The following is a 14,419-nucleotide window of genomic DNA, read 5'->3' as shown; positions in this document are numbered from 1 at the left end:
CCTTCAGAGCCTTGTTCGGAATTCCGTCCAATCCCGGAGCCTTACTGTCCCCAATACGTCTGCGGATTTCCCAAAGTTCCTCTTCGGTAACATCAGGGATCGAGAAGACGTCCTGCTGAGCTACTAGTTGGGGTTCTCTTTCGTCCTGCTCCTGCTGCGGGAAAAGAGTTGTGATTATTTGGAACAAGAGCCGTGGGCATGTCACTTGAGGTGATTTTCGCCCGCGGATCTTCTTCATTACAACTTGGTAGGCTGTACCCCACGGATTCGTATTAGCCTCCATGGTAGCATTCCCGCTTGCTTCTCCGAATGGCCTTCTTAAGGTTGCTTCGTAGAACCCTGTATTCCTCCTCACGCTCCTGGTGCTCCGGCCTTCCCCTTGTCCTGTGGGAAAGTCTCCTCGCTCGGAGACAAGAGGATCTGAAGACAGCGATCTCCGTGTTCCACCAGTAGTTTGGCCTCTTGCCATGGTGCAAACGTCGTCGTGGCATCGTAGCGTCGCATGCTTCGGTTACACGCTGAGACAGCTGTGTGACCCTTTCCACCGCTGTTCCATCCGGATCATGGGCTCCCTCTAATGCGGCCAGGAATGTCTCCTCGTCGAAAGCTCCAATAGACCAGCCAACCGCCTTAGCCTTTCCACCTCCAGAGCGTCGTTGACTGGTTCCCCGGTTCCCAATGCGGAGGAAGATGACCTGGTGGTCACTGTGGGTGTAGTGCTCACTCACTTGCCAAGCCATCTCCCTCACCAGTGAAATGCTAACAAATGTCAGGTCAACGATCGAACCCAACCCTCTTCCTCGAAAGGTGGGCACGCATCCAACGTTGGCCAGAACGATTTCCATCTCCGCAAATGACTCCAACAGAATTTGGCCTTTGGTGTTCGTCGATCGGCTTCCCCACTCCAGGGCCCACGCGTTGAAATCGCCCGCAATGATTTTAGGGCTGCGGTCTCTAGCGTCCAACACCAGACTGTCTAACATCTCCTCATATTGTGCTAAGATTGCACTAGGAGGAGCGTAGCAGCTGTAAATATGGACACCGTTGACCTTCGCCCTTATAAAACCGGCTGCCGGGGGGGCCATGACTTCCTGAATGGCCTGTCTTCCGCACGACCAGATTGCGGCGTTGCCAGACGCATCCACCGCCCCAGTCGCACCGCCGTGGTTTCTGTACGGCTAGCAAATAACCGCGACATCCACATTCGACTCTCGAATGGTTTGCCTCACAGTGATTGAGATTCATTTGTATCAATCTCATTTGCCTGTGCGGTTCAGCTCCCTCCTATATACCGGACATCTGCTGCTTCCCGCAACATGCCAGTCATCCACGCCCTCTTTCCTACTACATAGCATACACCGTGGATCTCCGGTGCAATCTTTGATGAGGTGGCCCTCTTCCCCACACTTCCTGCAACTCCTCGACCTATCATGCTGGCTAGTGCATGCCGCCGCAAAATGGCCGAAATCGAGGCATCTGAAGCATCTCTTTAGAGATATTTGTCTCGGTAGACAGTATATCGCCAGTATGCACGTGCAACTCTCCCGAAATTACAAAATTAATCTTCCTTAAAATCTCTTTTCTGGACCTTTCGAGGTAACCCCAAGCTGCGGGGAAACAAGCTTCTTTTAAACAAAATGTTCAGTTCTTAGCTTTGGATGAGAAAGTAAATCCAAAATCCATCTATTTATTCTGACTCTCCTTAGTATCGCAGAAATAATTTAAACTTCATTTACTCTCTCCACATTAGTTTCACCGATGGGACGGAAATTATAATTTTGCCCATGAGTGCGCTTCCTGATAATTTGAAGAGCCAGGAGTGCCCATTGCCTTGATCCCCGTTGAGTAGTTCATCTTTCGATATTTTGTAAATTTCTATACTTTTCGCCACGTCTAATTTCTTCATTTCACTTATGCAGTTCAAGAACCTTAGGTTCTGTCTGGAAACCCTGTATTTATTTAGGACGATATGCTCCGCTACCTTTGATCTGAAAGCCGACGCACTCTTTCCTTCCGCTAATTCTGGTTTGTCCGATGGATACTTTCCTGCAATCAGCACAGGAGATTTCATATACCCCAGACTATGCCATTTGGTCGACCCAAGAAGGGTTTTAAGTTGGATGTTCCTGCTGCTAAGGACGACGTCCAAATCATGTCCCCGCAATCCTCTTTTCAACGAAATAGAAATTTCGTTGAAATCCGAAGCTTTTCTCCGTTTGATCTGTTGATGGGGGCTTAGCTTAGTGAGTGCTTGTCGTTGGAACATCTTTTTCCTTCCCATTCAGTCTGGTCACCTTAAAAATATGTTTCGTCGCTTCAATCACTCCCTCCGAGGAAATGTTAGAAGAGGTGACTTTGTACTGATAAGTGTGATTCGAAGGGTTGGGATAACCCATCTGGTCTTCGCCAGTTTTCTGTAGATTTCCAAGTTTACTTTTTTTTTGATTTTTCTTCAAAAGCAGGTTCAAGAAAGGTAGTTGATCTTTCTTTGCAGTTTATTAAGGAAGACGGGCGTTCTTTCCATATCATCTTTCTTGATGACAGCGCAGATACCGTCCACATACCTCGTCCAAAATTTTGGCATCCAATCCGCCGAAGTTAACTTTGCTTCCAGGTTAGCAATTGATGTTTCGCTGACGAACGGGCAAAGGTGGTCCACCATTGCGTCTCTTTTAGAAAGACACTATAGCTTCGTTTTAATCGATTGAAGAGCCTTGGAGAACTCACCTGAATTCTTGACCCATCTAGTCTCAAATTGTTTTTCATATTCTGGAATTCCTTTACTAACCACTTAGGAATCTGATGTGTGGAAGACATTCTTGCTGAAACGATTTGCCTCATCTCCTTGCCTGGTTTATGGATCTAAGCTTCTGCAGGTCCGATGAGGTGAGCGGTATAATTTCTTTAGGGAACACTTAAGTGCATAAGCGAGACTGCATTATGAAATTCCTTCACGCATTAACTCACCTTGGCGTTCTTTGTGAGCGATGTATCAACGAACGTCTCAAATCCAAAATTTAGGGTAGTGACGTTTGCCCTGCCATCCTGTATAGTTCTGAGTATTGGCTGACTATAAGGGACAATGGATGATAATGGAGACGAAGATGTTGTATTGGACCAGTGGTCTAACACGTCATGATTACATCCGAAATGAGTTCATCCGCCATCGATACAGAGTTACACCAATCGTCGGAAAATTGCGAGAGAGGCGTCATCGATGGTATGGTCACTGATTCGCACTAGTGAGAATTCGCTTCCCAAGATTGGCCTGAACATCGAAGTCGATTGGAAACAACGAAAAGGCTGACCAAAACAGGAATGGCTCGATGCGCTGGAATGGAATTTGAAAGCCTCGCGATTCCATCCAGATTAGGCCTTCGATCGAGCAAAATCGACCCTATTTCTGAACGGGGCAAAGGCTTAAAAGTAGGAAAAAAACGTAACTATCGCATGGTGGAGAGAAGCAAGCTTCTCGGGAAGTCGTGGGGGAACTGAAATACATTTCAGCGAATCGGTAATAACCGTTCATGCGCGCGATCAACGCATTATTGTTTCAGAATCTGCTAATCTGCTAATCTGCGAGCAAAGAAATATCACAAACCTCTCATCCAAAAACGTCGGTAACACCAACAACGACTCCCACATAAATTCTTCTAGTTTCCTATGAATGCGGCTTTATCTGCATCCAATTTAGCGTGGCTATAGCCCCATTAAACTGCACCAAACAACCAATGTACCTGCGAGCGTATTTCCGAGCGAGCAGCTTCACATACTTCCAGCATTAAAAAAATCTGATATCCATGTCAGATTGAGACGAAGGCGAAAAATAATGTAACCCGATATTATTACAATCCCTTTTTAACAAGTGCACGGAGACATTTGTAAGCCCATTTGATATCGAAATATCTGAAATGGATGGCATTCTCCGCGAGCGACGCCACTCGAATTTGGTATCCGTAGCCTGGATTGGGTTGTTCCCTCGGACGAACTAAGGGGCCTCCTTTCAGTATTCATTTCATCTTCAATTTGGGAACATTTTGAGGGATTTTTTGTTTCGTCTCTTTTATTATTATCCATGAGATTCATGAGGCTTATGGTTTTGATTGTCATAAACATTTGAATAAGTGCACACGGACGACGACAACGGTAACGATAACGACAATGACGATTGTCTCATGTGACATGTGTTTTGACAACGTTCATCCAAATATTATGACAAGTCCTTGTTTAGCTTAAGGCCTCTTACTACTCGGTGCCAACCTTCATCTGAAGCAATCCACATGTTGTTCTTGGTTCGTTCTGCAAAGTAAATGGGAATCGAAGATTGTTGTATGGGCCAACCATGTAGCATTGTACATACATAACATTGTATGTCATATGTCGATGTCATGCCGTCTGGAGGAATGATTTTCAATGGTGAATGGAACAGACATGTCTTGAGGTTTCCTTCCTGTAGAAGGTGATTTCCTATCAATGCAATGGTGTCGTCGGATGTCGAATTCGGTCGTCCTTCCATACTATACGCACACTATTTGTATGTCGACAGGGATATTGTTTAATTCAGCATATTTCATTCTATTTGGATGCTTTCCCTTCATCATATTTACAGACGAGACCGGATGCGATGTTGGTTTCATTCCCTCCTTTTTTTCTAGGCTTCCTGATAATACTTCTCTCATTTCCAATTCCCTGCATTTATAGCATTGACTGCGAATAGTTGAGATGTGACATCTCTAGTAATAGATCTCCATGCATTTGAGAGTTCTGTAAGGATGTGTTTCAAAAAGGAAATGATTCCCATAGAGTGGAGGATGTTGGTTGGGAAATAAAGTATGGAAATTGAATTAAGCGACATTTATAAAGGGCCTGTCCATGGTCTATGGGAAAATTTACCCTGGAATATGAGATGAATGCAGGCCTTACTGTTTCGTTAAACATTCTGCGTTTCTGGGGAGTTGCAGAAACTTATTGTTTTTTTGGGAGAATCTAAACAGTTTGTCATAAATTGGTTGATTTTGGCGATTGAACTTCTATTTAAGGGGGGGGTAAGGTCAAATCGTACAAAAAAAAGCCATGTTTTTGTGATTTTTTTTCTAACGACACAGTTAAAATTTATTTACTCAACCAATGGTACATTAAAGTATGACATTCGAAGAATGTTTCATCAAATTTTTGCAAAATCAAAATTATGAATAAAAAAAAAAAAAAAACTCGACAGCGTTGCCTCGTAAATGATGTACAGAAATAGTGTTTAAAATTTCAAAAGGATCGGTTCAGTAGTTTTGGAGTTATCAGGGGCACCGACTTTGAAAACGTGAGTTGTGGGAAAAACGCTTTAAAGTTTTAATCACAAAAAAATCTAGTTAAAACGTTTATAAGCGAATTTTATCGACATACCTCACACTGAGTCATCAATGCCAGGTCCATAGAGGATGTTGCTATCATCGATGATGTCTAATGCATCTTTTTGCTCCTGCCTACGAAGAATCCTGCCTTTTTTGGTTTGTCGTTCAGCTTCCTGCTCTGCTCGGCTTATGCGTATGGAGTCAGTGGATCGCGCCCAGTCATGAGCGCTTGATCCACAACTGATTTCCATGTCTTGCATGAAGGTGAGTAAAACAAACGAACCTTCATTGAAGACACTGGCTGCCACATAAGCTGCAATTTCAACGACGACAGAGGTTCCACTCAAGTGCTTCGGTGAGATTCTCCAAATAAGTTGGTTCAAACTCTCATTGTTGTTCTGCGTGAAGCCTCCGACACATCGTTACAGGAGGGCATCTTTGCTCAGATCTTTGTAGATAGGCTTGATTGCATCCAAAACATCCTTGGGAAGAGCACAATACGTGTGTTTGAACGAATCCAATGCATTAGCAGCTGCAGCTTTTTGCCATTCGCACCAGGAGTCCGCGCCGCTCGGGCATTTTTCGTGCTGTGGATTCTCGTCCGTCGAACTGTAGTGAAAGAACGTTGCCCAGATAGCGTTCTTCATATTTTCTACGGAATCAGAGTGACGTCTGATAGCCAATCCGTAGTATACCGTCAATTTATCGATAATTTTGGCCGTAAGCTTCCCTTTACCAGACAGACTCTTTCTTTTGATTTTCTTTCCAGCCTTAGTTTCGGTATCTACAACGGTCTTTTTGACTATTTCACGTAGACGAGTGCCCATTCTTTTTTGAACATGCCCTACACATTCTTTTTTTACTATTGAAAAATCATCACCATAAGGTTTAGAATTCACTAACCCGGAGTAAGCTTTGGAGTCACCGTCGCCGATATAGTTGCGATATCGTACACCATTATTTACCGAGCGTTGAAACATTGTTTTTATCGCTTCGACCTCCATATTTCCAGATGCACCAGTATGATTTGCCTGACAGTTTCCAGTATCTACATGAGCTTCATGCCATTCTTCGTATTCGGCAGAGTTCAATTTGTGTTCCCAAATTTTACATTCGTGGCAGTATGAACTTTTGACGAGAATGTCAACCACTTTACCAGTAAAGTAGCCGATTAGCGAGGTGACGCCGAATAAAGATGAGTAGCCTCTTTTTTTCCATGTTCCGTCGCCTGATACACTGATTTCGTCGGCATCTTCAGTTTTTTTTCTTCGGCTGTTGCTGCTCTTTCTTCTTTTGTAGCAGATGAAAAAAACCGATTCGCTACTTCTCTTATAGTCGAGCACATTTTCGTCACGTAATTATTGCAAGTCGGTCTTGATAAAAATGAACTAGACAAATCCATCAAGCCGCAGAACTTATCACAGCCAACTAATCCAAGGCCTAATATCCTCATCATGAAGACAAACCGATAATTCACTTCGTAAATACCAGAGTTTATTCGAGCACTAGACGGAACGTTTGTAATTTGTTTACAACTTTCGCACGACACTTTGATGTGAAATCCAAGACCTTCTTTCTTAGTCGAATAAAAATTTACTTTTCCATCACACTTCACACACTTCACTAGCGTAGCAATTGTTGCAAAGGCCAATAAAAAATCAATTACCCTATAATGTCGTTCAAGATCCTCCCTAATTTGATCTTCAACTGTCATTTTTATTTTTTTAGCTGACGCGCTTCTTGTCGTAATGTCTTCGCTTTTCCGTTTGTGGGGAGGTAAAATTGTTTTGGGTCGATATAATCTCGAACCAGTTGATTGTCTATCAGATCTTCCAATTTTTTTGGGCATTTTTGTAATAATTTAGCAACAAAAATGAATGAAAACGGAGGTGAAATTATGCGAAAATAAGAACACGTGGATACGTCTACTCGATAGGATATTTTCTGCTAACTGAATTTTGTACACCACACTGACAAAGTATACAGATCAGGTATAAACCCGTTTGTCCTTGCCTTGAAATTTCGATAGATGGAACTGGAAGGTAAGGTACTACATTAATAGAGAGTGAAACATCTGCCGGGTAACAATAGCGCGCTCGGGTCGGGGCGTTGGGGTTGGTTCGGGTATAGGTACAAAAATCCGGCAGGTATAAAAATACTCATAACTTCGTCAATTTTGCTCCAATTGACTTGAAAATTTAACACAATATTCTTCAGATATTACGGATTGAATTTCGAAAATAAAAAAAAAATGAAAAAAAAAAATTAAATACCTTACCCCCCCTTAAACAAGACGGAGGGAGATGTCATCATTAATTTTAACTCAGTATGGTGTGTATTGGCCGTTGCTCTCTTGGTCATACGGACTAGTTTTACAGGAATTCCAAGCTATCTCAAAACCCCAGAGTTCTTAGGTTGGTGTTGCTGCCAATTCTTCATTCATTCATTATTCTCCTTATCTCTCCTATTCTGGCATAGTATACAATTCAATTTCAACCTTCCTGTATTCCTTAGACTTCCGTGTACCATTAACCCTCCTTCAGAAATTGCTAATTATCCTCAGTGGATAACAATAATATAACAGCTAATCAATGATTTTCTTCATTTGTTTTCCAGATGCTTCCGCCAAAGTCAATTCATTTTCCTAGTGGCTACCCAATGACGAGAACACCGCCCTTGTTCGTTTGTTCATCACCCGGGCCTGATCCATATCGTTCAAATGACAATGTATACGAAGAGCTGGGACCAGGCAGAGATTCAGACGGCGAATCGGAACCACCACTACATTCCGACGACGATTTTGCCGAGGATGAATTGAGTCTTCCTGGAGATCGATCGTTCCTGAAAAATTCTCCGGATACAGGAGTTGTTGCGACAATCTATCACGAACGTGTTACACCTACAAATAACAATAGTATGAATGTTGCACATGAACGTAATTCAATGATATCATCATCGACATCCTCGTCGAACACAGGAGCGACAAGCGATCATCACCATCAGCAACGCCGGGAGCAAGGAGGAGTCCTTGCCGGTCTGGTGCGTCCCTTAGCGGCATCGGTCGGACGACGAAGACCTTGCAGTAGCAGTAGCGGCAGTACATTCAATGGTAGCAATAAGAATAATTCAATTCGGAAGCATGGCAATAGTAAGAATTTCAATTCGACGGTAACCGATGAACTGAATACATCGTCCGAACATACAACCGTTTCCGATATTGTTCCTAGCGTCTACGACGACCGTAATTTAATGTCCTTAGCATACAACAATCATCATCATAATCATCAGCATCATTACACAAACAATAGTTTAGCGAATATTAGTAATAACAATAACAACAATAATAACAGTTTGACGAACAGTAGTAGCAACAATAACAATAGTAGTAACGCTTTAAGTAGCAATCACCTGCATTACTATGCAAAATCAACCCCTGGACTGACTGGAGTGCTAGATATGGATGTGGAGCGGCGAAATCGTATTAATAAGCAAATGCACCACCCTCCGCCCGCTGCTGTCTCGACAATATTCCGAGAGCGAGGAAACTACAACAATAGCTTGTCCAGGCCCCCGCAATACCCGCAGCCATACTATACCCACCACACTTTGTTAAACAGTCATCATCAAGGACAAGGGCTGCCAATTCACTCACACCGTTCCAGAACGAATCCAAGAAGCCTTGACCGAAGACGTATTGCTGTACCAATTGACCATGAACCTGCTTATGGCTATGCCGAGCCTGTTTTCCACGAGGGGCTAATCTACGATGCATGCTTAGCCCATCCGAAAAGCACAGCTCCTTTCCGGTCTCAACCGCCCTCGTATCCGTACATCCTCCCGGATTATACAACATCATATCGAACGATGGCGAATGGGTTGCCCACACACTATCATCATCCGCAACCACCACAACCCCTGCCGCAGCCTCAGGACTTGCTGCAACCCCAAATTTATTCAAGGGATTCAAGTTTCGGCTCGGATTCGGGGTACAGTCACCAAACTCAGACATCTGCCGGGAGAGGTGAATCTGATGGAGTCGGTAGGGGGGCGAGTGCAAGCCTGAACAGAACTGATAGTGGTAGTTTTAGCAATAGTAACAATACGGGCACGTCAGCTAGTTGCGGTCATTCGAATAGTAATTCCGTGAGTGGCGGCAGTGGCTCCAAAATTGGTTTAAATTTCGCATGGAATCGTCGAATGGGTAAAGATAACAGCAACACAACAACAACGTCAACAATATCAACACCAGCCACAGTTGATAGTGAATCCCCTGTGGCGGTGACGATACCGACAACAGCAACGACGGTAGCCAGCAATACGGCCAATCTCGCCCCTACCAATTTCAATACTGTCGCCAACAACAATAACAACAATAGTAATAGTAACACAACAAATAATACAAGCAGTAGTTGCAATAATATTACGCAGAGCAAAAGTTTCGAAGATTCTTGAGAGTACCTAGTTGGGATGCCGAAGCAGTCCTGATACTAACAACCTACGAGACAGGATGCGGTTCTGAGTTATCTGGGCGTAATGGTGCCCTTACAGTGCTGGGAGCTTGACTAAAGACGGAGAAATGCAACTGGCAAACTTGGAAAGCAGTTTTGGTTGGATGCGGGCTCAAGGAATCCGGTACTATCCAAGAAATTGCTTTCGAAAGTTTTGCTAAGATTTCTGGGAAATTATACGTTTTCCGGAACGTTATATAATTTCTGATAGAAACGGAAGTCGGTACTATCTTTGCTTCCAGAATTAGTTTGTTTCTATAACAACGCGGGAATCGCTATAAAGTTCGGGAAATATGATAAAGGCTAAACCGTTTTTAAGCAAGTGTCCAGCACTGAAGCTCAGATTTTCACCCTCACTTGAGAGCCACATTGCATTCTTGCCATCGCCTTTACCACCTCTTCTGTACTCTTGTTGCAACTGCAAGTCAGAGTTTTTCTATTTCAAGTTTTATTCTGTTGTATTTGAATTTCTGTTTTGTTCTTTTCCGCACACGTATCTCCACACAGCTCCGCAAAATTTCGTGATGCAGTTGATCCGGGCAGCCTGGGATAACATTTTGACCATTGCACGTAATTTCCACTGCTACAACACAGCAGACACCCATTGGGGCAGGGGCAGGGTATCCTTCCCAACTAAAACTTTCCCAGGCAGTATGGATTGCATGGTATCCGGAGAAAACTTTTTCACTTTCACAAAGTTCCATAATAGAAGTGATAATGTGCAGAGAATAACTTGTGCAGTTGTTGTCATTTATCGTCCGAGCGTCTGCAGGGATAATTTGTGGGAGCTGTTAATTTGTGTTGGCAGGTGGCACTTATGTGTGTAAAGGACTCATCACTTTGTCCTGTTAGGCTTGTCTACGAGCAATATCCTCTCCTCCATGAATTCCAATCTGATTTTCTAATCTAGTCATAACGGTTACCTTCTACTGCCACTAACCATCCTAACAATTCCGTCAGACATATCATTTTACTCTTTATCGGGAGTTGTTGAAAAATTGAAAAAAAAAAATAAAAGGCCTACAAATAGGTTCTGTCGGTTTTTTTTTTAAATTTGAAGCTTTATTGTGAAAAATTGATTATACATTCATTGTTCAAAGTATTGCCCATCGCTAGCCACAACTTTCTTCCATCTTTCAGGCAATTCATAGATACCATCGCGTCAAAAATTGGCCGGCTTGGCCGCTATCCACTCATCGAGCCATTTTTTGAGTTCGTCGTAATTGGAGAAGTTCTGGTCAGCCAGGCCATGGTGCATCGACCGAGTGGTCGGACTTCCCATTTCAACGTTTCTAGATATGTTTTAACTGACTGTGCAACATACGGACGAGCATTGTCATGTTGCAAAATAACTTTATCATGTCTTTGCTGGTATTGCGACCGTTTTTTCTTGAGTTCGCGGCTCAAACGCATCATTTGACGTCGGTAGAGTTTGCCCGTTACCGTTTCGTTCGGTTTTGGCAGCTCATAGTATACCACACCCAGCTGGTCCCACCATATACACAGCATGATCTTGTCACCATGAATATTCGCTTTGGCCGTCGATGATGAGGCATGGCCGGGGTATCTCCACATTGCCCAACGCTTGGGATTATCGTAATGGATCCACTTTTCATCGCCACTAACTATTCGATGCAGAAAACCCTTCCTTACTTGTCGTTGGAGCAGTTGTTCGCACGTGAAAAAACGGCGTTTGACGTCTCTTGGCTTCAGTTCATACGGAACCCAATTTCCGACCTTTCGGATCATTCCCATTGCTTTTAAACGATGGGAAATGGCTTGCTGAGTGACTCCAAGTATTTTTCCAAGTTTTTCTTGCGTTTGCGATGGATCTTGGTCGAGCGATGCCTCTAATTCTTCATCTTCAAAAATTGTTGGCCGTCCAGCGCGCTCTTCGTTTTCCAAGTCAAAATTGGCACTTTTAAACCGTCCAAACCACCTCTGACACGTTCGCTCAGATAGAGCATGATCACCATAAACTTTCACCAAAATACGATGACTTTCGGTTGCTTTTTTCTTCATATTGAAATAATGAAGTAGAACTCCCCGCAAAAACACATTATTTGGTACAAAATTGGCCATTTTCGTTGATGAAAAAAGTATTGTTGTTTACACTTCAATTAAATAATTTATACTGACGTTTGTGCCTATTGACAGTAGCTTTCCGATGAATGTTTGGAAATGTGGATCAATGGAATAAAAAACAAGCTACGCCATCTATTGTGAAAACCGACAGAACTTATTTGTAGGCCTTATATCTTAACTGTTCCGACGAAAGTTTTCTTCCAGGCCAAATGCTCCAAGTCGCGTTATCTACTTTGTTTGATAAGTATTTCAATCAATCCTTAAAATAAAATGAATTCCTTTAAATTGCGTAATGGATTATTGGCGCTGGAGCACTTCCTTTTCAAGGAGTCCATCAAATTCCTTCACTTCCCTGTACATAGGAAACAAAGTTCGTGTTTATACGATAAGATAATCACTAGCCTAGTAACTTATTGTAACAAACATACTGTGAATAGCAAACATTATTTATGAATTCCCAAAACATAAAAAAATAAAAACCCAACAAAAACTTATTGAAAAAGATAGCACTAAACTTTAGAGTTACTTAAAACTGAAAAAGATTTGCTGAAATTTTATCAGAATTTGTGATTTATTTTATAAATAAACTTAACTTGAGTAGCGTAAGGTCTTACATGTAAGCTACGAGTATATAAGTGTTTAGATATTACTCTAAGCTTTGTAAATTATTTGAATTAGATAAAAAACAAAAAAAAACAATGCGGTACGAAGTTCAATTGAATTTTCACCGAAATGGCTGTTGATGTAAATTTATATATTTTACGTTAATTTTTAATGAACTGAAGGCAATTCGACCGAAATTCAAGGAAATTCAATTTAAAATTCACTTTTCTTGAACTATTCAACAAATTACTTTTCTTTATTCTCATAAAACTCTTAATTGTATCAACGATGTTCCAACATTTGAATTGAATCAAATTACTTCCCGATTTTCGAAGAAACGTCCATCCAAAATCTGAAATTATTCGAAAGAAAAATATCAGATACCACTAAAATATGGCAAAAATATGTAAATAGCATGAAAACTACAACTTAAACAAATAAACTATTAGAAATAAACTCTGTAAATTATCAATCAAATAAAAACAGAAAATAGACCCATAGATTGTACATGATCATAGTATTTACGGATAAGAAAGACTCCCAAAAAGATCCTCAAGAAAAACATTGTTTTATTATGTTTTCTTTTCCTTTTACACTCCTGAATTCTTAATTGTTGAATATTATAAAATATGTAAAACGAACATTGACTAATTTATGATCTTCTGTATAATAATGAAATATTAAAACTATGAAAGGAAACCAACCTAATAAAAAGAGCACAAAATGTATCCTAAAAACTTATTTAAAAAATTGTTTCATTTATTGAAAGCGGAATAATCTTCTCGAAGAGCTTTTCTCTGGTTCAAGCTTTTCCTCTATAGTTACGGTATTTCGGTGATGAGCAGCTAAGATGGGTTAAAAACACATATGGATTAATCCTTCATAGCGACATGAGTGCTGCTTGGAGCTAGGTTCTGATAGATACGGTAAGCAAACTTAAGGGGGTCATCCCGTGTGAAGGACGTTTTTTTGCCTTTTTTTGAAAAATTATTTTGGAGGACTGGATAAAGATAGAAACGTGATTTTTTCACCATATGTTTATTGATACCACCAACCACAGATGGGGTAGTATCAAGCTCATATACGACCGATAAGAATGTTTTCATTACAAGGAACAGCTCTGACAGAGTTGGCAAGAATTTAACTGAGAAACATTTCACCTTCTCCGATATTATCAGTAGTGCTGTGCCCCAGGTGAGTGTATATGATACTTGCATCCGAAAGTCCATTGAAACTGAGGAGAATCTAACAATACTTACGTACGGTACATCAGGATCAGGAAAAACATACACCCAAATTGGTAAATCCCGTTTACGATTACTGTTATGTTTGCAATTTTTTTTTTTTTTTTTCATTTTACGATATCTTTTCCACTTTAAAGAATTTTTCCTATTTTATATAAGACGAATAAATGACTCGATCTTACCCCAAATCACTGGAAGGTCGTTTGCCCCATAATTGAAATACTTCCAAATGGGAGGGATTTAGCCCTCACATATAAGATGTTTTTCGATCTATGTGCGTATCGTATTGTAAGGTCTGTCGAGAGAGGAGCGGAACGGGGAAATTGCCCCCGGGCCAAAGTTTCAATGATTTCAACGCGGACTCATTTTTTTCGCGTAATTTTCACCCCTATTTTTGTCTCTATTACATCCTGCATATTATTGTGACTATTGATGAGTAATATCTTCCTTAATATAGAAAAACATGCTGACGCAGTGCTGTTTTGATTATGCACAATCTTAAAAACGCAGTCAAAGAAAAATATCTAGACAGTCTAAGCCGCCCTTTGCAAGGGTTTTGATATCGTTGAACACTACCTAATTTCTCTTAGTTGTATTGAGTTCCAAAAGTTTTAAATGAAATGCTAAGATCTAG

At 41.5% G+C, this 14,419-nt stretch overlaps 1 protein-coding gene across 1 annotated transcript in view; it reads left to right on the top strand.

The window, feature by feature from the left end:
* Positions 1-10,959, top strand: part of LOC119659741 (putative uncharacterized protein DDB_G0277255) — a 249,163-nt gene extending 238,204 nt beyond the window's left edge. The window contains exon 5 of the mRNA XM_038068003.1: positions 7,962-10,959. Within this exon, the coding sequence (XP_037923931.1) occupies positions 7,962-9,797 (1,836 nt within the window). The 3' untranslated portion in view covers positions 9,798-10,959. The remainder of the gene's footprint in view (positions 1-7,961) is intronic.
* The last annotated feature ends 3,460 nt before the right edge of the window (positions 10,960-14,419 follow it).

The sequence above is a fragment of the Hermetia illucens genome, chromosome 6, assembly GCF_905115235.1.
Source record: "Hermetia illucens chromosome 6, iHerIll2.2.curated.20191125, whole genome shotgun sequence".
Lineage (NCBI taxonomy): Eukaryota > Metazoa > Arthropoda > Insecta > Diptera > Stratiomyidae > Hermetia > Hermetia illucens.
Note: the sequence above shows the minus strand (reverse complement) of the source record. Positions and strands in the feature narration are given on the sequence as shown.